The sequence below is a fragment of the Ips typographus genome, unplaced genomic scaffold (genome assembly GCF_016097725.1).
Source record: "Ips typographus isolate SLU unplaced genomic scaffold, UJ_Ityp_2.0 IpsContig35_part1, whole genome shotgun sequence".
Classification (NCBI taxonomy): Eukaryota; Metazoa; Arthropoda; class Insecta; order Coleoptera; family Curculionidae; genus Ips; species Ips typographus.
This window is the reverse complement of record NW_028098574.1, coordinates 414,677-437,485: the sequence shown is the minus strand read 5'-3', so window position 1 is coordinate 437,485 and position 22,809 is coordinate 414,677. Positions and strand designations below refer to the sequence as shown.

Below are 22,809 nucleotides of genomic sequence, written 5' to 3'. Positions count from 1 at the left end.
CTTTGGTTGCTATTGTTCCTTCCTGCAATATTTTTCTATTCACTGGTATTGGTTACCGCAAAACGCACTGAAATTCTATTGGTTCAAAAACAGCCGATTTATTGATCGGGTTAAACCGATTACCGTTTACGAAATCGCCTGACTAATATAAGGACAGATTGATTCTAACCTAACTTTGATAAAAGATAAAATATTAAAAACAGCTGGTGGCTGGTCGGCTGGTGCTGAGGAGTATATGTTGCTGGAGACTCATGAGTTTCTATGGTTTCTTAAAAAGTTTTATTTAAGGATAGACGTGTAGCGTAATTGAAGGTTACTTGTTTTAAAACTCTGTGTAGGTAAGTCGTACTAGTAACTAGTGGTAGGATAGTGTTCCACTTTCAGTTGAAGCTTATCTTAAAATAAATTTGGTAAATAAATATTTCTTTAATTTTCTCTAAATTTTTCATTTTATGTTAGATGCGTTAAGTCAATGGGTTCTCAACAAAATCAAGCAAGTATGAACAATGTTAGAGTGTTTCTTAGAGTTCGACCTTTTAATGATCGAGAAATAAAGGAAGGGAGCAAAAGCATTATAGTTTGTGATTACAAGGAACATGTCATTATGCTGCAGAAACCCAAAGAGAAGTGTGTGGGTAAAGATACTGATAAGAAATACTTTCAATTAGACTATATATTCTCACCTTTTGTTACACAGGTAAGCAGTTGACTTTCTGTATTATTACTGGTTTTGCTAATGTCATATATTTCCATAGCTTGATGTCTATCGCTTAGCAGCTGCGCCTTTAGTTGAACAGGTATTTGATGGTTACAATGGCACTATTTTTGCCTATGGACAAACTGGTACTGGTAAAACATATACTATGACAGGAGATTACGATATTCCAGAAATGAGAGGCATCATACCAAACACATTTACTCATATTTTTACCCAAATAGCCAACTCCAGTGAAGACCGCTCTTTTATAGTCAAAGTGACTTATTTAGAAATTTACAATGAGGAAGTTCGAGACTTGTTGGGCCTGGATCCCAACAAAAGACTGCAGATTAAAGAAAGAACTGATATTGGAGTCTATGTGAAGGACTTGACTGGTTTTACTGTGGATTCAGTGGAATCAATTTCTCAACTTATGGAGCATGGCAATAAAAATAGAATCACCAGATCTACTTTAATGAATAATGTGAGTTCAAGATCTCATGCAGTCTTTACAATTGTGGTTGAAACTAGACACAGGAACAAAAATCAAACCACAGTGGGAAAGTTAAACCTTGTTGACTTAGCTGTGAGTAAAAGGTAACACATAAAAGTGAAAATCATTGGTAACAATTCATTTTTAGGGTTCAGAGAGAGTAAATAAAACAGGGGTGTCTGGTATTAGTCTAAGGGAGTCGGGCAGCATCAACCAATCCCTTTTAACATTAGGAAGTGTAATTCAAGCCTTAGTAGAAAACAAAAGTTTTGTACCATATAGAAATTCAAAACTGACTCGTCTCCTCCAGGATTCACTTGGTGGCAATTCTAAAACCACTATGGTGAGATGTTTAATTCTAACTCTTCTTCAGTAATTCATTTTGAATCTGTCAGATCTCAATGGTTGGTCCAGCAGAATCTGACTATGAAGAAACTTATAGCACTTTACGTTATGCTCATAAAGCTAAATACATCCGTAACTTCGCTAAAGTCAACGTAGAGCAAGGAGGTTTAATTGAGCGGTTTGAAACAGAAATTGCAGAACTGCAGCAGAAACTTTCTTTGTTGACTATGGCTTCAGAGCAGCCTAAAACTGTAAATACTGTTTATTTATTGTTTTAGTGTGCACATACAAGTCGTTTCTATTGCAGCAAAAGAAGAAGGTGAAGTCTGAAGCGGATATAGAGAAGATGAAAAAAGCTGAGACTGAAATGCAAAAAATTGAGTAAGTTTACTTAGGTATGGAGCAGTATGTTTATAAAAAAGTGTGTATTTGAACTCAGGTTTGAAAAACGCGAACTTGAAGAAAGGATGGCAATAATATCCAAGAAAATTATTTGCGGCGGCGAGAATCTTTTGGAAAAAGCCCAACAACAAGAATTTCTACTGATGACTTCTGGTCAGGAATTAGAAAACTTGGATAGAAGCCATCAAGCGCTTGAAGAGCAATACAACCGCATGACGGAAGAAAAAATCGATATTGAGGGAAAGTACTCGTCACTTCAAGAAGAAGATTCGGATTTGACTCGGAAGATTACTATGGTTCAGCAGCGGATTAAAGACGCCAAAGGCGAACATGCAGACAAAGAGCACGAATACCAACGAGAAATGGAGGCACTAAACGACAATAACCGATTGTTAGTGCGTGAATTGCAATTATCCAATTTGATGATTGATTATTATATTCCTCAGGAATATAAGGTAAGATAACTTTTTAACACGTTTTTCGTTAAGTATTGACTTGATTTAAAATGATTGGTTACAGAAGCTGATTCAAAGTTACTGCACTTTTAATAATGACACCCAAGAATTCCAATTGCAAGGTGTTGCATATACAGGAAATAACATGAGAAAGAGGCAAACTGTCGCTGAAGAAAGTCCTCCAATTCATTTCGAAATGAAGCAAGTCTATCATAAGTATCCAGAAAAGAAGAAAATAGCCAGTAAGCCGTCATTGTTAAAAGCGTACTCCGCAGTACCAAAGCCTACACGATAATCTAGTATTAAGTTCATTCACAAGTTGATGTGTTTCTCATTTGGCACCTTTATAGCTTTAATTACTAATCGCAACAATCTAAACAGGAAAACATTTTATGTTTCAATCACTTTGTTCTTAGAAAGTTTTAGTAAAGCACAGATTAAGGTATATTGTATTAGTAAACAGTTTTTTTAATATTAACATATCTTTAATACATTATTACGTTTATGTTGTGAACCTGCCGTGCCTTAAAAGCACGGTGAAATCTAGTCATTTTCAGAGGAATAGTCGTAATGTGCCTGTATTGCATTGTAAGCATAAACTTTCTTTCCTTAAATAAATGTACTTCTAAAGTAAAATACTTATTTGTTTTACGATATCGCTTTTACATTCACTCCCTGGAAAATCGAAAAATTTGGTTTTCCAAATATTCTCTTGTTTATACCGTATGGTGCAAATGTTTTGAATAACCTTATTTTGAGTTACAGGAAAGTGTTTATTGGTCAATTTCGCAAAAAAAAAAGTGAAGCAGAAAGGAACAAGTATGACAACCCGGCGACACGTGTTTCTGCTTTTTGGCTTCATCAGGTATGTAACTCCATCTGTATGAAAGGAGGATCAAAAACCAACTGACATACACATGGTTAAACATATACGGGTGTAACCTGGAAAAGGAGGGACAAAAAACAAACATGGATATCACAAACGGTCAGCAGTGGCACAATTGTGTTTTCCGCAAGAAGATCCACATATCGTGGACAACATATCGCTTCAGCACGGGTGACGCTAAAGCCAACCGTTGCGAGTGATCCTACCCAAGGAAGTACAAAACATGGAAGAGTTTAAGAATGACAGGACATCAGGAACTTCTTGCGGAAATCACAATTGTGTCGCTGGTGGCCGTTTGTGATATCCATATGTTTGTTTTTGTCCCTGATTTTACAGGTTACACCCGTATATCATCAGTATGTGTATGTCAGTTGGTTTTTGAACCTCCTTTCATACAGATGGAGTTACATGCCTGATGACGTCAAAAAGCAGAAACACCTGTCGCCGGGTTATCATCCTTGTTCTTCTCTGCTTCACCTTTTTTGCGGAATTGCTTTCCTGTAATTCATTACATCCGCGTAAACACTGTTCCATCTTTTTTTGAATTTTGGGTCCTTTATTTTCTGATGGAAATATTGATGCATAAAAGGTAGCATAAAAATAATCTACGATCAGCAATTTAAAATCGGAAAACGTCGATAGGATGACTACCAAGATCACTCCATTTTGGTAGCCATTGAGGTGGGCAACACCTCGTATGTTTTTGGATCTTCGTGTGATTTTTTTGGGAAGCTAAAGCTATTACTTGATGAGCAAAGTTTATAAAAATTGACCGCGATTGCATTGTATAAATCCGAGTATAAACTTTTTTTTTTCTCAAAGCCCACTTATATATTTTGCTGGTTTTGGTGGACCCCCTACTAACAGCTACATTTATACCATATTCCCAAGACTCTATTTCTGAACTGAATAAATTTGATTCCATCTATTGTAGTATTAATGTCAATAATACCCAATTATTGCTTGGTTCGTCTGCTGAAATAAATTAATAAGCCTTTATTGATGCTATGGAAAATTAATAAGATAATTTCATATTAAAGGATTGTTTACGATATAAAACTTAGAAAAACAATGAAAAAGGGAATTTATTTTATATTTCCACAAGCGGAATATAAATAATAATAATAAAGACAATATAAAAAAAGGAATAATAAGAGAAATTGAACGCAATTACGAGTAGGTAGTATATGTACTTACACTTTTCACCGTTCCTTAATAATTATAAATATGTAGTGATAATGAACTAAAATTATGAATTTCAAAAATATTTGAATTTCAAATTTCAATATTTGTCGAACCGTAAGATTGGACTGTGAAGACATTGCACAGTTAATCAGCAAAGTATATTTAGTAACTAGGACGCAATAAGAGGTTGAGATAAATCATAAGCATGCCCCCGTTAAGACTTTGTTGTCTCGGGTCTATGTTCCATACCGGCACCTGGCATCGAAATCCGAAGATACATAGGCTATAGAATCTTAATTAATTTCGTCTCCATAATCTCGAGCAACTAAACGGCAATTTCTCGGCAAACATAAAAGGATTTTTGAGAAGGTGCTTTGGGAAGCGAAATGGAAACAGGAAATACCGCCATAATTCATCTAACCTATAAGATTACTGATCTTTAATCCCCTTCCTTTCCTGCTTTTCTCTCTTTACCGAGTCGCACACTCCTAAAAGTTGAGATTTACTGCCTTCTTGGAATTATATTGTTGGCTTCCGAACGCTCCTGCAGATTTTAGCTTGCAGTTTACCCGACAATTATTATGATATACAGGGTGAGTCAGGGTTAAACGGCCAAACCTATACCATGCCTAGGGAATTGGATTTTAAGCAGAAAGTTGTAATAAAGTTGGGTCCGAAAATGAGTTGTTACCGAGATACAGGGTGATAAAGTTTGTATTGCATAACTTCAAGTATTCTTGAAATTTCAAAATCAATTTTTCTACATAAACTACTCTTTAGGATTTCCACAATTACAATGTACAGGGTGATTGATTCAATTTTGACCACCCCCTTAACTTCCATAATTTTGATTTTAGCAAAAAACGTTAAATACAAAACTAGTAGATATTTAGGTCTACTTTCTAGATATTTAGGTCTACTTCTTAGATAAACAGTTATTATACAGGGTGTCCCAAATTTGAGTAACAAACCAAACTTATGTTTTTTTAAATACAATGACCAACTTTTTATACGTTATTTGAATTGTACGTCAAATTCTAGGCCTAATTGATGTAGAATGTATGTATCGATATTCAACTGTTTTCCCAGCAGCGTCCTTGATTGATTCAATTTTCACCTCCTCCTTAACTTCCTTATTTTTGATTTTAGCAAAAAACGGTAAATACAAAACTAGTAGATATTTAGGTCTACTTTATTCTTAGAGAAACAGTTATTCTACAGGGTGTCCCAAATTTGAGTAACGAACCAAACTTTTGTTTTTTTTAAATACAATGACCAACTTTTTATCTGATATTTGAATTTTACGTCAAATTGTAGGCCTAACTGATGTAAAATGTCTGTATCGATATTCAACTGTTTCCGAAGCAGCATCTGTTACTTTAACAATGTTGACTCGACTATGTGATTAAGGGTTAATTTAGTTACTCAAATTTGGGACACCCTGTATAATAACTGTTTATCTAAGAATAAAGTAGATCTAAATATCTACTAGTTTTGTATTTAACGTTTTTTGCTAAAATCAAATTTAAGGAAGTTAAGGGGGTGGTCAAAATTCAATCAATCACCCTGTGCCTACACATTGTAGTGAAAATGTACAGGGTGATACTTTTCCAGGGGTGAATCACTATTTTATCTTCCCAAACTTTTTTGTAGTACAAAAAAAGTATCGTACCGTGTACATTTTCACTACAATGTGTACACTGTAATTGTGGAGAGCCTAAATAGTAGTAGAAAAATTAAGTAGTGTATGTAGAAAAATTAATCTTGCTGTGTCAAGAATGAATGAAGTTATGTAATAAATAAACCTTTAAAAAATCTGAAGCTTTATCACCCTGTATAACGGTAACAACGCATTTTCGTATACAACTTTATTACAACTTTCTGCTTAAAATCCAATTTTCTAGGCATGGTATAGGTTTGGCCGTTTAACCCAGACTCACCCTGTATAAATATTGATAACCTTGTACAAAAATGCTATTTCTCGTACTCTCTTACACCCTATATTTTCATCTCTCCACATCTCGATATCTCGCGGTTATTCGAAGAAAGATTGTTTCATTAAGTAGGTTAAATTAGAGCAAAGTTGGACAATTTATGACTCTTTCACAATGAACGTTAACGAAAAGTTAATATTATAGTGAACCGTAACTAATTTGTTAACATTAAAAATCCGCTTTTCTTTAAGGATTCCGACTAGTTTTAACGGTATACATAACGTTCAAAACAAAATACAACTTTTCGAGAATTTTCGAAGATATCCGAAGAAAAATAAAATTGTGGAAGTCGTCCTTTTTATATTTTTTTTTTACAAATTTTTTTGCAGACCTTTACTCGAATACGGACATATAGGTATACTAAGAGTTAATGCGACCAGCAAATTGCACTTAGACTAATAACCAAGATTAGGCATCCTCGAAACCCGCTACATAACCCATCTAACGAATTACTCTACAGAACGATTAACGGAAATAGAGGTAAAATGGAAAAACAACCCCCACAACTGGACAATAATAAACCCCCTCTTGCTCACAAGACCAACTAGACAATCTCTTCATATTACTCAATAGATTGTATTCTATAACGGGCAGAAAGCAGAAAGATCAAACGGTAGACAGCCCTTTTCATTATTTTGAAATAAATATGAGCTCATTATTTTACCATACACTACAACTTTTAAAAACAATTTTAGATAAATTGTACAAAGCTAGAATATCTCACAGATGAAATTTTGTTCGAAAAAGAAAAGTAATGTAAAAAAAAAAATTCGGCAAATGAAATTTACATTCTAGGTGAGTAAAAAAACTTTTAGTGCATCTTAAAATTGTTAAAACCAACTTGCAACGTTACTCTATTTAAGACAATGGTTTTTAGGTTAACAATGAGGAAAATGTAATCTGAGGAATACCGAATTAGGTCGAAACATTATTAAACTGAAGTTTTAAGGAAAAACAAATAGCCTTTGTCTTTATTCGTAAATATTCTGAAATATCTAATAAAAACGATGTTTAGCTTGTACTTAATACCTGATGGTTAGGTAGTTTATAATAAAAGGCTAAATAAAATAAGGCAGTTGGGGATTTACGTAAAAGCGTATCTCGATGGTCGGTGATCTCTGATCCAGGATGACAAGGAGTGAAGAGGATTTTCAAATAAATAACTTCAGTTGAACCGCAAATATAAGTTCCTCTCCTGTTTTATACAGTTTGTCGAATTTATTTACTTCTCTCCGCTTTCCTGATTCAAGTTCTTTATACGACACATTTTTTAATCGTAAAAGTTTTTGTATGGTTATATACACCATCATAAGCTATCATCACCTATCTAATATTGAAGTTAAAGTGGTTTATAGAAGAGGAGAAGTATTATGGGGTTCACTATATGCCATCAACATTATTAAGTTGTACCTTTACCTAACCAAGTGCAGGTAAAGTTATGATCTGGCTATTAAAGTAATTATAGAAGATGCCGCCAACATGGTCCCTACAAAATGAAGTTATCAATTCGAATCACTTTGTAGCTTTATCTTATTTGGTAAGTAAAACCTGGTTGCGGTCACCGTTTGAATCTGATTTAGATAGACTTAATAATACTCATGCATCAATAGATCGTTATAAGTAGAAGACCAAAGGAAACTCCGCTCCCAGCTTATTAAGTAGAGAGAGGCCTGGATACTTAGCAGTTGCGGCAAGGCGATGGGGTCGCCTATCTGACCACATACACACCACTTTCAGCGACGCCTCCATCGCAAAATAACCCTTAATGGCCAATTAGAAGTCTTTAAAGTCCACGCTATCCGCTATATACTGTTTTCGCAAAATTAATCTTTTTACGTTACCGACAGCGAGGTTTAAACGTTTATCCTTTTATTCCCTTTACGGGATAAACCTGTTGCTTTTCCGGCTCATCCACGTGTGAAACCTACTTACCTACACAAATTAGAGAGCAGTTTCTTTTAAATTATTATCAAATACACTTTTTTTACATTTTGCATATACCGAACAAAGTATACAGGGTAATTCAAATTCGACCCTCACCATTGGGAAAGTTTAAATTGGGGCAAAGTTGCGCAATATAGATATTCGAAAAAAAACTGAAAATTCGATTTTTTGTTTTTATTTATTTCTAACCTTATTTGAAGAGATATCCCAAAAAACTATGGCGCCTTTAACAAAAAAAAAAGTTGATGATGACTGTCAAAAAACGAAACGTCGGGCGGCAAATATGAATCCATCATCGAATAGCTGGGAAAATCTAATTTTCAGTTTATTTCGAATTTCTTCGGAAGTACTCGGAAAATCGAAACACATTTTTAAAACGGCTTCTCTCTTCTTTCTCCTATCCCAATGATCAAAGTGTCAAATTTGAATCACCCTGTATAGGTACTAACGCATTTTGCTTCTTATTGATGGATCATTTTTCTTGGCAAAGAAATCTTATAACTAGAAAAAAACATAAAGCCGAAAACAAACTTTCATTTAAAGGTGTAAGAGTTTACAATGTTACAAAAAAATCATCTCCCATGTTATATACAATAAAAATCTAAAGTTTATCGTTGATAAGCAAACAGCAGCAATAAAATACAGCAGACGGAACGTCAAATGGTTCACCGTCTAAAAACTACGCGAAGAAACTTCGTTTTATCTGCTAAATATGTTCATTTTTTCCATTTAAGACATAATTTTTTTTAAATGCAGTGCAGATGCTGACAATGTACTATTGAAAATGTTTTCTTGTAGAGAACAAGAAGAGATAACGACGTTGTGATATACGGCATTACTTGTTTCCACTAGAATATCTTCTGTCCGTCGAAGAGGTTATGAACACATGAAAAACCGCATTCGTTGGTATAACTTTCTTCTGATAATTGTTAGAAACGGCTTTACTAATTTACTATAAGTTTTCGAACGATTGATCCAAAAGCTTTAATTCAAAATAGTTAGGTAGGGTTTCCTGTTTACGTTTAATTTTTTTTAACCATTGTTCTCCTATTTCTAATAATAGATGTGATTGGATCGAAAAAAAATCAATCCTTAATTATGGTAAAACAGCGTTTGCTCTGAGTAAGTGTCCGTAGTCCAGAACTGGTCTACAGGTAGATTGGTATATTTGTGTTGCTGTTGTCGTGCTGATACCTTTGTTTTTGTATGTCAGTAATCTAAAGTGTTTTGTCCGTTTAATCATAATTTCAGGCCTTGTATTTTTTAAGTGCTTTGTAAATTTTAGTTTTTGGTCACTGCCGCTTGCCGCTTACCGCTTACCGCTTCTATCGTAGCCAAAGCCTTACACCGAAGTATTTTACGTCATGTTTGGGTTCGTTTTTGATATGATGGTTATCGATATTGTTTTAATAAACTTTATTTAGAAAACGTTAATGCTCAATGTCATTGCGAAATTTTTTAAATAAATCATTGCATTTTTTCAGTTTATTTCATCAAAATATGAATCTAATCTGATAATATCATAGATCACGACACACTATTTAAGAAGCTGTGCAAATTACAGCAAATTCTGTGACAATATCTAGACTAAAATAAAAGTTGGTTTATCTCAAATTTGCATTGGTACATATTCATACTTTCCTCCATAAAGACAATCTAAAAAGTCGGTTGAAATTTTTCTTATTAGATTCACATCAAACAATGTGCGGTTAGCTGGGCTCGAAGTAGGTAACAAATGCAATGAGCTTGCCTCCCCTTTTTTAAAGAATGCTAACAGGAAATTAGTTCTCAAAAATGAAAGCTGCCAAAGTGGTCCGACGTTTGCCACTCTCAACCGATAACAACCGTATACGTCTTATTTCATTTAATAAAACCGCTTCAAAGAATGGGTTATCAGTCTCTTCTGTTCGCATTTACGATAACTTCTCCGACGAATAATCGTTATATTTATTTTGGTCTAAATGATTTTTGATGATTTCAATTTAGCTTTTTGCAGGAAGAACTTCTGATGTTATCTGGCATGTTATTTTTGAGGTTCCAATTTAAACGGCACATTAATTAGTTTATTTCTTTGACTGTCCTTAATCAAACTCTTCAGTATACTTCTTTATTATTATAATTTATTATGATAAATCGTATCGTATTGTATACGATATACCGAAGCGTTATAGATATTAGATTATCTATACTCAATATTATTTTAGCCGTATCTTTACAATATTTTGTTTAAGGCCGTATCAGGCGGTTTCCTGTTATTCATTGCCGTCTTTTATTCCGCATTTTTCATTAAGGATGATACGTCTACAACTTTTTGATGAGGAATCTGACTTACCGAATGAGGTCGAAACGTTATTAAACTGAAGATCTAAGGAAAAGCAAATAGCTTTTAGTTAATTCGAAAGTGACATCTCTTATTAGTTACCCCAATTTACACGGTCATACTTTAAGCCAAACTTAAGTTAAGGGTAGTTCAGACTGTAACTATACCCGTGAAAAAAATCATCACAATCAGGTTTTAATACGCCAACTAAAACCGCTTATTCTACGTCTAAAAGCAACTATAGTTTGCTTTTTGAACCATATTTCAAAAATGCTTCGTTAAAGAAATACAGAGTGTTGAAGATCATTTTTTTTTTTTTCAAAACTCAAAATTCTTATTTGATTTAGTTTATCTTTTTTGTGTCATTTATATCTTCCGTACCTGTAACCGTTTTTAAGCAAATTGCATTTGTATTTTCAGAAAAGACATCTCAATTTCATAATGCACATTGGTAGAAAAATTGGGGTGTTTATTCTGATCAATTTGTAATTTTCTCGAAAAGAGGGCAAAAAAGTTTTCAAATTGAACAAAAAAATTGAATATTTTATAAAAAATATCATTGGCGCACCAGAAAAAAAGTTTATGAAAGGAGAAAGGGTTTACTACCTAAACCCCAAAAAATAATACCCTGTAGATTATATGAAGGCTTTCACGGCCGGTCAAAACTGAAATATGAAAGTTACTCGTGCTTATAAGCCGTGATCCAATGGAATTTCTTCCTGACGTTTCGTCCACATCTGCGGTGGACACTATCAAAAGCGATGTCGTAACGGTCGAAGTGCTCTTCCGTACCTCTCGATGATGACAGACTCAGTCATAAGTAATCAGTCACCCTGTAGAGTTTTGCAAAACGTTGGCTTATCCAATAGTAGGGCATGATGAAATACATATAGTTAAAATTTGAGCTAAATATCTCAAAAACTGAAAGGACTTAAGAACTGTAAGGGAAAAACCCTGTGTTGTGAGTTGAGTGCATTTCGCAATGTGGCAACGCGGCGTGCGAGGGTAGATGTGGCATCTCGGCTCTGTCACCCGTGAATTGAATTCGGACAGACAAAAAATGAAAAAAGACAGAAAAGTGGGGTTAAGAATGACAATTTTGTTGAAATCATTTTTGCTTTTGCACGCTTTGTTTTTGCTCACGTTTCTGGCTAATAACCACGTTTTGTTCATAATTACCAAAAATAAAATTAGCTAGTAAAACCACTTTTCTCGCAGTGTTTCGTTTTCTCGATACATAACAAGTTCCTCTGAAAAGTTAAGTTCAGAGTGGTCCTTCTAAAATCATCTAGCAATTCCACGTAACCTCAACATTGGTCACTTCGGCCGAATCTTCAAACTAAAGTGAAGATTTAGTGATTGAAGCAGCAAAAAAACCTACAACAAATCCACTGTTGTACAGTCTTGAACGAAGGAAGAAACAAAGTCGGTGAGTCCGTTCCTTTTTGCCTTGCTTAAACACAGAAATACTTCCTAACCATTCATTGATTCCCATTTACCAAGTACTGTTAAACAGTTATTTGTTCGTTTCAAATAGGAGAGTATTGTGTTGTTTTAAAACTTGAAAGTGTGCTCATTTTGGTATATTTGTTGAACTTGTACACATCCCTACATGAATGTGCATACTTGTATTTTATTTTTGCACGTACACAAGACACAAATAGTATAATCCTGTACTATCATATCAAGTGCAGTATTTGCATACACAAAATTCCAACTGTATTTGATCATTTGCTCAAAAATGCCTAAAGCTAGAAAAAGTAAAACACAAACCTTATCACAGGAGGTAGACTTGAATAAAGACACTATTGATGTAGAATTTGAAGAAAATTTGCATGTTAGAAGCGTACTAATAGATCGTTTATCTCGTTTTGAACAATTTTTGCATAATAACTCAGAACAATGTCAGATTTTTGAAATAGAAATTAGACTAAGAAGTGTTGAAGATGATTTTCGTGAATTTGATAGAGTGCAAACTCGACTTGAGTTTTTAGATAGTCAAGAAAAAATATATAGACTTGAAACTGAGTCATCATTTTATCATCTTATATCAACAGCAAAAAGCCTGATTAACAAACTTAACATTAAAAGCAGTCATGCTGTTTCCATGGTAAAAAGTAATGAAAATAACCATGGGCCTCTTGGGAAATTACCAGACTTAGGTCTTCCTACCTTTTTTGGTAACTATGAAACATACTTTAGTTTTAGAGACATGTTTTATTCACTAGTTGATAGTCGTTTTGATTTAGGGGATACAGATAAATTATTATACTTGAAGTTATGTTGCAAAGGTGATGCTCTAAAGCTCATTGATTCACTTGATTTAACTGCAAATAACTACCCCATAGCTTTGGAGTTATTGCAAAAACGGTATGAAAACAAAAAGGCTGTGATTAACCATCATGTTAAGAATATTTTGTTTAATTTACCTAATGTTAACAAAGAATCATCAGTGCACATAAGAAATCTTATTGATACAGTACATCAGCACAAATGTGCATTAGAAAAATTGAATCTTCCAGTTCAACATTGGGATGCCTTGTTAGTTCCCATAATTTTAAGTAAATTAGATGATCGGACAAATAGAGAGTGGGAAATTAAACAATCTAGTAATGAGCTTCCAAGTTTAGAAAGTTTAATTGAATTTTTGACTAAAAAGAGCTTTGCATTGGAAGCAGTAAACCAGGATTTTCACAAATTTTCAGGTCACAATCGAGTAAAACCTGATAATAAAAATCATAGTATTTTCCAGCAAAAACATACCTTTGCAGTAACAAGTAAATCTCCAGAAAATAGTGAAGAAAACCCACATTATCAATGTTTCATTTGTAAAGAAAACCATCTCATTTATCGTTGTCCCAAATATAACAGTTTATCAGTTCCTGAAAAATACAATGAGATAAAAAAATACAAATTGTGCAGTAACTGCTTACGTTTGGGGCATTTAAAGCAAAATTGTAGGTCAAGTGGTTGTAGAAAATGCCATCAAAAGCATAATACAACACTGCATTATGATAGGAACATTTCTCAAAATGAAGTAAAGAGTCAATCAGCTGGTTACAGCCCTCAGGAACCTACGTCATCTGCTTTACTTGCAGTTGGTCAAACTCAAATTGAAGAAAGTCAAATACAACCAATTGAAACTTACGGTAACAATGGAAATCTTGTATCTCAAAATACTACTTTATCTTATGCAATATCAGATACAACTCAAGTACTCTTGTCAACAGCTAAAATTCTAATTGCAGATATCAAGGGCTGTTGGCACCAGTGTAACGCTTTACTTGATTCAGGCAGTCAATCTAATTTAATTAGTCAATCATTGTGTGAAAAATTAAATTTAGGACTTCAACATGTTAACATTCCACTATCAGGGATTAGCCAGGTTTTAACTAAAATTAAAAATCGTACGCAAACTAGAATTAAATCTAGATTTAATGAATTTGAAGTCAACTTACAATTTTTAGTTTTGCCTACTTTAACAGAAAAATTACCAGCAGTACAATTTGATAAATCTAGACTTGAAATACCAAAGTACATCGATTTAGCTGACGAGCATTTTAATTCACCAAAACAAATAGATATCTTATTAGGAGCTGAGATATTTTATACATTAATGGAATCAGGCAAGCTTAGATTGGGAAACACGCTACCAGTTTTACAGGAGACAAGACTAGGATGGATAATTTCAGGTAGTTTAGCTCTAATGGAATCACGAGTACCAAAAACAGTTTGCAACTTGCATATCAGTAATAAAGTGTTGAATGATTCACTGACAAAATTTTGGCAAGTGGAAGAATTTGGACATACCACATTTTATTCTAAAGCAGAGCAATACTGTGAGGATTTTTTTCAAAAGACGACTACCCGTGAAATAGATGGTAGTTTTAATGTTAGGTACCCATTCAAGCAAGATGTTCCACTTGTTTTAGGAAACTCGAAAAACCAGGCCTTGAAACGATTTGTTAGTTTAGAAAAGAGACTTTCAAATAATCCGACACTTAAAACCCAATATGTAGACTTTATGCGTGAATACGAAAGATTAGGCCATATGACTTTTCTGAATACTCTAGAAAATGATCATTCTATTCCAAGTTTTTCTTATTTTTTGCCTCATACAGCAGTTTTAAGGGACTCAGTTACCACTAAGTGCAGAGTGGTGTTTGACGCAAGTTGTAAAACGGGGTCAGGCGTCTCTTTGAACGATATGCTTAATGCAGGGCCAACAGTACAAGAAGACTTGTACTCTATTCTGTTAAGACTACGACTTCACAAGGTAGTACTAAGCGCAGATGTAAAAATGATGTACAGGTGTATAAAAATTAATGAAGATGAACGTTCATTTCAAAAAATTTTGTGGCGGTGGAATTCAGAAGAATCAGTTAAAGTTTTTTCTCTAAACACGGTTACTTATGGCACAACTAGCGCCCCATTCCAAGCAACTCGGTGCTTAATTGAAATTGCAAATGAAAATGAAATTCAATATCCTCAAGCCGCAAAAGTGATTCGTCAGGCATTTTACATGGACGATCTCTTATTAAGTGTCAATTCTGAAACTGAAGCCGTAAAAATTTATCGCGATCTTACGAAAATCTTAGGACAAGCCAATTTTCATTTAAGAAAATGGTCGTCAAACAGCAAGGAATTTTTAGAAGTCCTTCTAAAAGAAAATAATTATCGAAATGAAGATAATTTCATTCTATCTCATAAAGACAAACAACTCAAAACACTAGGTATCGCTTGGGATCCGGAAACCGATGATTTAAAGTACTGTATAAACGTTAATGTCAATATTTCTGAAATTACAAAACGCACTATTTTGTCCACAATTTCACAAATTTTTGATCCTTTGGGATTAGTCGGACCAGCTATAATACAAGGTAAGCTACTTATTCAGGCTCTATGGAAATTAGACCTAGGTTGGGATCAGGATATTCCACCTGATTTAAAACAAAATTGGTTAGACTACTCATCACAAATAGAACTTTTAAACAAAATTCAAATTAATCGTCAGGTTCTCATTTCGGATTGCGTCTCGGTTGAGCTACATGGATTTTGTGATAGTTCCGAGAGAGCATACGGCGCATGCATTTACGTTTGCTCAGTAGATACTTCAGGAAATAAAGACGTTCGACTATTGACAGCGAAGTCAAGGGTGGCACCTGTCAAAAAATTAACATTGCCTCGGTTGGAACTATTGGCAGCACATCTTTTAGCTGAATTAATGACAGCTATAAGAAAAATTTTAGATATCCATGTTTCTAAAATAACATACTACACAGACTCGACCATTGTATTGTCATGGATTCGCATTGAACCTTGTAATCTGAAGACGTTTGTGGCTAATCGCGTTGCCAAAATTATTGAAAATTCTAATCCAGACGATTGGAAGCATGTTGTCAGTCAAGCTAATCCAGCAGACGTCATTTCAAGAGGTTTGAACCCAAAAGATCTTTTAAATTGTAACATCTGGTTTTACGGTCCAGAGTTTTTGAAAAGTGAAAAAATGTATTGTGATGTGACTGAAGAGATTTTAACTAATAAATTACCTGATTTAAAAACTTGTGTTACTATTACAAATGCTGCGACGTCAGATACTCAAGATTTTAAGATATTTGAAAGGTTTTCCTCATTTCATAAACTGCGTCGGGTGGTAGCTTATATTTGTCGCTTCAAAAATCGAGCTCTAAAGAAAACTATTGTTACCTCTGACTCTTTGACCGTAGATGAGTTGGATGAGTCACTACGTTTGCTTTTGAAATTGACTCAAAACCAAGCGTTTTTTAAAGACATAACTGATATAAAATCTGAATCTAAGAAATTATCGAGAACAAGTCAACTTTTGAGTTTGAATCCCTTCTTAGATAGGCATGGATTACTGAGGGTAGGTGGAAGATTGAAAAACTCCAACTTAGATTACGATCAAAAATACCCAGTCATACTTCCTTATAAACATAAACTTACAGATCTAATTATTATTAGTGAACATATGCGATACTTGCATTTAGGAGTTCAAAATTTGTTGTCGATTATACGTTTAAAGTTTTGGATAATAAATGGTAAAAGATCAGTTAAACGTATAATCAATTCCTGCGTACGGTGCTATAAGGCAAATCCAAAGCCCGCTAATTTCTTAATGGGTTCTCTTCCTGTTTCAAGAGTGACACCTTCCAGGCCATTCTCTTATTGCGGTGTGGATTATGCTGGCCCGATCTACGTAAAAGAAAGAACTCTGCGTAATTCGAAACTTGTTAAAACTTATATGTGCATTTTTATATGTTTAGCCACTAAGGCAGTACATATAGAGCTGGTTAGAGATCTTACAACTCCCGGATTTTTAAACGCTCTAAAAAGATTTTGTGCAAGACGAGGTAGACCGGTGGAGATTCATTCAGATAACGGGACGAATTTTGTCGGTGCTAATAACTATTTTATTGAACTCTACAACCTGATTAATGATAAGTCCCATTTAGACTCAATAACAACCTTTTTGGCAAATGAGCAAATCAGTTGGCATTTCATTCCCGCACGCAGTCCTCACATGGGGGGAATTTGGGAGGCTGCGGTAAAGTCAGCCAAATTCCATTTAAAGCGTGTATTAGGAAATGCATCACTAACTTATGAAGAAATGAACACCCTTTTAATTGAAATAGAATGTTGTTTGAATTCACGTCCAATATCGCCTATTTCCAACGATAAAAATGACTATACCCCTTTGACACCCGCTCATTTCCTTATCGGAGACTCATTGGCGAGCCAGCCTCAACGTGATGTGAAGGATATTGCCCTTACTCGACTAAACCGATACGAGCGTTTGCAGCAACTGCAGCAGCAGTTTTGGTCACTTTGGTCAAGAGACTATTTAACCAGTCTACAAGTAAGAACAAAGTGGAAGACGAACCCGGAAGAAGAAGGCGCCATTGGTGTGGACACCCTTGTTTTATTGAAGGATGAAAACAACCCTCCTCTGCGTTGGTCCCTCGCTCGGGTCGTCCAGCTTCATGAAGGAAACGACCACATTGTTCGGGTAGTGTCAGTCCGTTTGCCTAACGGCAATATAGTGAAAAGGTCTTTAGCACGAATTTGCCCTATACCTATAGACAACTGAATCTGTGCTTGTTTTGAAAAGCACAACTTTTCAACGGGAGGCGGTATGTTGTGAGTTGAGTGCATTTCGCAATGTGGCAACGCGGCGTGCGAGGGTAGATGTGGCATCTCGGCTCTGTCACCCGTGAATTGAATTCGGACAGACAAAAAATGAAAAAAGACAGAAAAGTGGGGTTAAGAATGACAATTTTGTTGAAATCATTTTTGCTTTTGCACGCTTTGTTTTTGCTCACGTTTCTGGCTAATAACCACGTTTTGTTCATAATTACCAAAAATAAAATTAGCTAGTAAAACCACTTTTCTCGCAGTGTTTCGTTTTCTCGATACATAACAAGTTCCTCTGAAAAGTTAAGTTCAGAGTGGTCCTTCTAAAATCATCTAGCAATTCCACGTAACCTCAACACCCTGTATTTCTTTTACGAAGCATTTTTAGAATATAACTTATAGTAAACTATTAGAATATAACTACAGTAAACTATAGTTACTTTTAGACGTATAATACGCGGTTTAAGTTTGCGTATTAAAACCTGAAACACTCTGTATATTAGAAGATTGTAGAAAGAGAAATACCCCAGGCAATTTGCAGTATATCAGAATCAGCAAATTTAAATTCTTTAAATCCCATATTGAGCGAAAAGACTAAGTCCGGGTCCAACCGATTAAAGTAAGAAGTCATATCCAGTCAAGTGGTCAAGAAAAATGTCTTTAGGATTAAATATTATACATTTAGGTAATATACAGTGCGTTTTTTTAACGCGCAACATAGGTATTCACGTGTTTTTAAGCACATGTTGCTCATCTTTGCCCAAATTTAAACTTTCTCGTATCTCTTATGGTTTCTGAGATCCCAATGGTGAGGATCGAATTTGAATTACCCTGTAAGTATTTTTTAAATTTGACTTGAGAAACGTAGAGGACACATTCTAGAAGCTTACAGAATGCAGGACAAGCGAATAAATAAACCGAACCGATGCGGTGATGCGGACACATTACATGCAGTACAGAATTGTAGTAGTGGAGCAATATGAAGCAAAGAATCAAGTAAGTAGTGAGAAGGGATCAAAGTGACTTTAGTAGTTTGTTAAATAAAAAGTTTTATTAAGTTTACTAAAAGTCTCACTTATCAGAAGAACCCGCATGAAGTTTTCAATATTTTTAGAAATACATACTATAGTAGGTACTTATAAAAGTATTTACAAAATTACAAAAAAATATGACACATGAATACTTAACTCACTTTAATTTTCAGAATTTAAAAACGTTTTGCAAGCAAATGACCAAAAATTATTGCTCTACTTTCATTTAAAAAATATATCAACCGTAAAGGAGCAAAAAAAAAGTAATTCTTTCTGTTGATCTCCTATCATCATCACACTAATTGTAACTTTCCTAAAAAGTGGAGATAATTTTATATATGCTCGAGTATGTGTATTATGAACTCAGAATTTATATTATAGTATGTACTTTTTTACCGCCCGAACCATCATTTCTAACGGTAAATTCGGATCGTATTTCGTCTGAAAGAAACTTGTCTTTGATACAATAAAATATCTTCATCTTCAAATACTTCATCAAAATTCCGACTTTCGACAGTATAAAACCGTCTAAAAGGTTAACGGAAGTGGAAAATCAAAATCAAAGGGCTTTTATTACTGATACAGCATGCTTTTACTTTCTTAATAAGCTTAGAAATTATATCTTTGTAAATTTCAAATTGTATTGCGTATTGTGTTACGTTATCTAATGCAAATATCGTACTTGGTTCTACTAGGATAATAAGCAAAATCCGATTACTCCAATTAGGAATGTAATTTTGACTTAATAACTAAATATTGAATTAAATATTTCGTAGAATATATGCACAGGAAATTAAAGTACATATTTAATTAGGCTGTGACGACAATACGAAATACGTTTTTGATGTGTGTGCACAAAAATAAATTTTATAATTTTATTACAATAGGTACTTTATCTAAATGTACTAAAATCCCGCGGCGGTAATGGTCAGGAACAGGAACCGAAGTCATTCACATGGCATAAAGCAGATAAAGCAGAGGCAATGTAAAATACGGCGTTTTCTCATGAATTTTATTAAGATATCCTAACTGGGAGTCAAACTATATCGAGTTATGCTAAGGCTTGGAGAGAAACGGCTACCAAGCAAGCAAGTTATGAAGAAGAAAGGAGTAGATGTATAATCCTTTTAGCTATACCGCTATATATCAAGACTAAGTCCTGCAAGGGAAACAGGATAGATATTTATAAGTTACGAGCTCTTCGCCGTACACTGTTTATTTAACTCAATAACCGTTTATCATGGCGATCAGCATTTCGCGGGCCGCCAACTAGGAGTTCTAATCCGACTTCGCGTTGCTGCCTCTGCACGATACCTCGTAATCACCCCATCCTTATCCCAGGTGATATACTGCTTTTTTTGGACTTTATTTGCTGCTCACTCGCACTTTCTTTACTACAATCTTAAATTACTCAAGTTTTGCACTAGGTAGGTACCTGTTAAGGGATATCATTATAGTCGTCACATCACAAACAAGTTAAAGGACGAATTTGCAAAAAACATTACAACTCTTTGATGAAGCGTTAGTTCATCAGTTTTGATTTATTTTTTATTATTTGCTAATAATATTGAAAGTAAAAGTTTATCAATTGTAGACGTTGAAAAAGTTTTTATATACAGTCAATAAAAACGTTATGGCTTTATCAACACCCTGCTAACTGAAAAGCAAACTCTCCGAGATGGAAGATGGAAATTGAATAAGCCAAGTTGGAATGGACGTGACAGTATATTTTTTATCTTTAATTTAGCAGCGAACTGATAAGTCGCTCTCGCTAAGGAGAGCTGGAGAATATGCGCTTTTTGGGAGTAAGATTACGCCTTCGTATCAGTATTTATTATTCATAAGCGACGGAAAACGAGAAATACTACTATAACGCATGACAAAGAGCTTTTAGATGTAGTCCGTTGAGATCATCTTCTTGCACCTTGCGCTGTGATTGCCCGTTTCTGTTTTTTGTTTCGTTTTTATTTTTGGTTTAACAAGTACCGTTCGGGGAATACTTAGTCATTGAAGTTTTCTGCCTCGGGATTAAGAAAACAATTCAAGCATGGGTCAGGATTATTATTTAAATTACGTTGTGAGGAAAATAACAAATGGTGAACATTGGAAATATATTAGCGACGAAAGATAATTCAGACATGCAGTAACGCGAAAGAGAAAATGTACGGTACATCTCAATATACAATGTTGCGGCTTTATTCAGCGTGTTTAAATCGGCGGAAACACCTTGGGAAGTGCAAATTAATCCTTCACTCGGGGAACAAAAATATTCCCTCTTATACCAAAATGATGTCATGCAAATGACAAGATTAGATCATAACGTATCAGTGTCACAAATCTGATACTGTATATGTATACATGATGTTTCTCTGCAGTTAGTGGATTCCGAAATTCTTTCTATCCATCCTAGCTTGAAAATGTACGTAGATGCGTAAATAGACAGAAATTTTGTGACCAAACTTATCTTTTAATTGAAATACCTTAGTACATATTATCAAACGGGGATAAGACCTGTGTCTGTCTAACTTTGGGGGTTAGCGGGGTCCATTTTAATGGACAACTTTATCTGACGACAAAACTGACAGATTATCATGTCTGCCAGTTGTTTCCTGCAAAAGTGGAAACTTGCTTGCGTTGACGTAAATGCTTTGTAGCATACCCCAATTGTCACTTACTTATCTGATCTAACGAATTGAGACATTTGAGGACACTATTTCAAACTCTCTTCTGATAGCGTGTATATAGCTCAAATCTAACAGCCTTTTAAATGGATTTTATGTTTCGAGCAGTGAGTTTCGTTTTCGTTGAAACTATTAGTAATTCAGAACAAAATGATGTTTGATGTAACAACTTGTTCTTGTTTCCACACAATATACATTATTTTCAGCCGTAGTTTGTTAGTTCCCTAAACGAGTTGGAACGTCTATCGCAAATCCTGATCAGTTTCAGTTTCTCAAAACCCTCGGTCTGATCCGATTAACTCGTCACCGCACGTCTTTCCAATCTTAGTAATGATCAAAACGGCTATAAAAATTAGGGATAATAGGGAAGAGGAGAGCTGAAAGGCAAAATTCATTTCCAGCCACTGGATTTTACCGATAACCCGACGCTGGTATATACCGCGATAAGCAGAATTGAGCGAATAAAATTATAATCATCACCTGATGACAAAATTTCAATTTAGCGGAATCCTTTTAGTTAGAATGATATGATCTTATATCTGTCTTTTTACGAGGTGTTTCAGAATTACTCTGCAATTATTTTACAGCTTACTCTACGTCTACCAAAATACAGGGTGTTGCGGTAGTGTTAAAAAGTCTTTTCAACTTTCTTTCCTATCAATTTACGATAATACTAATTTGTTTTTTTTTTTTTGTAAAATGTACCCCAAAATAAAATGAATTTATTCACATTATTGTGATCAACTCCGAAACGATTGACGAATATTAAGTTAGAAATTCACGAATAATCAACGTACTTAAGAAAAATTATATTCAACATCACTTCGTTAAGAAAAACCTTTGTCACAATACAATCGCCTGTTAAAGGAATCTGAAGCAAAGATTAACATTATTGGGAATAAAATTAGCGAAAAAAGTCTTTTATTGAATGAATATACAAACGCCCATTTAAAATTAAAATTATTTGACTATTGACTTTGGATAACGCCTCTAAAAGGCTTATCCGGATGGAGTGCAAAGTACGGTTTTCAAGAAATCCACTTACCAAACACTGCCTTACGCTAAATTCAACTTTATTGTCTTTTTGTTCTTCGATATTATAAAAGAATTGCTTTTGACAAGCTTTACCCATTATTTATTATTTAGTATTGTACTGTTTTGGCGCGAAATAGTTTTACTATTAACGCGAATAAAAGCAGATTGATTAGATTTTGTGCAACATAT

At 34.4% G+C, this 22,809-nt stretch overlaps 2 protein-coding genes across 2 annotated transcripts; both read left to right on the top strand.

The window, feature by feature from the left end:
• The first annotated feature begins 5 nt into the window (after positions 1-5).
• Positions 6-3,028, top strand: LOC145739745 (kinesin-like protein KIF3A). Its single transcript, XM_081995085.1, has 8 exons — positions 6-338; positions 460-697; positions 756-1,283; positions 1,339-1,533; positions 1,586-1,786; positions 1,843-1,916; positions 1,975-2,392; positions 2,457-3,028. Exons 2-8 carry the CDS (start codon positions 473-475, stop codon positions 2,685-2,687), a joined length of 1,872 nt encoding a protein of 623 aa, XP_081851211.1. The 5' UTR covers positions 6-338; positions 460-472; the 3' UTR covers positions 2,688-3,028.
• A 9,434-nt stretch (positions 3,029-12,462) lies between these two features.
• LOC145739775 (uncharacterized) lies at positions 12,463-17,829 on the top strand. Its single transcript, XM_081995151.1, has one exon. It carries the CDS (start codon positions 12,463-12,465, stop codon positions 17,827-17,829), a length of 5,367 nt encoding a protein of 1,788 aa, XP_081851277.1.
• The last annotated feature ends 4,980 nt before the right edge of the window (positions 17,830-22,809 follow it).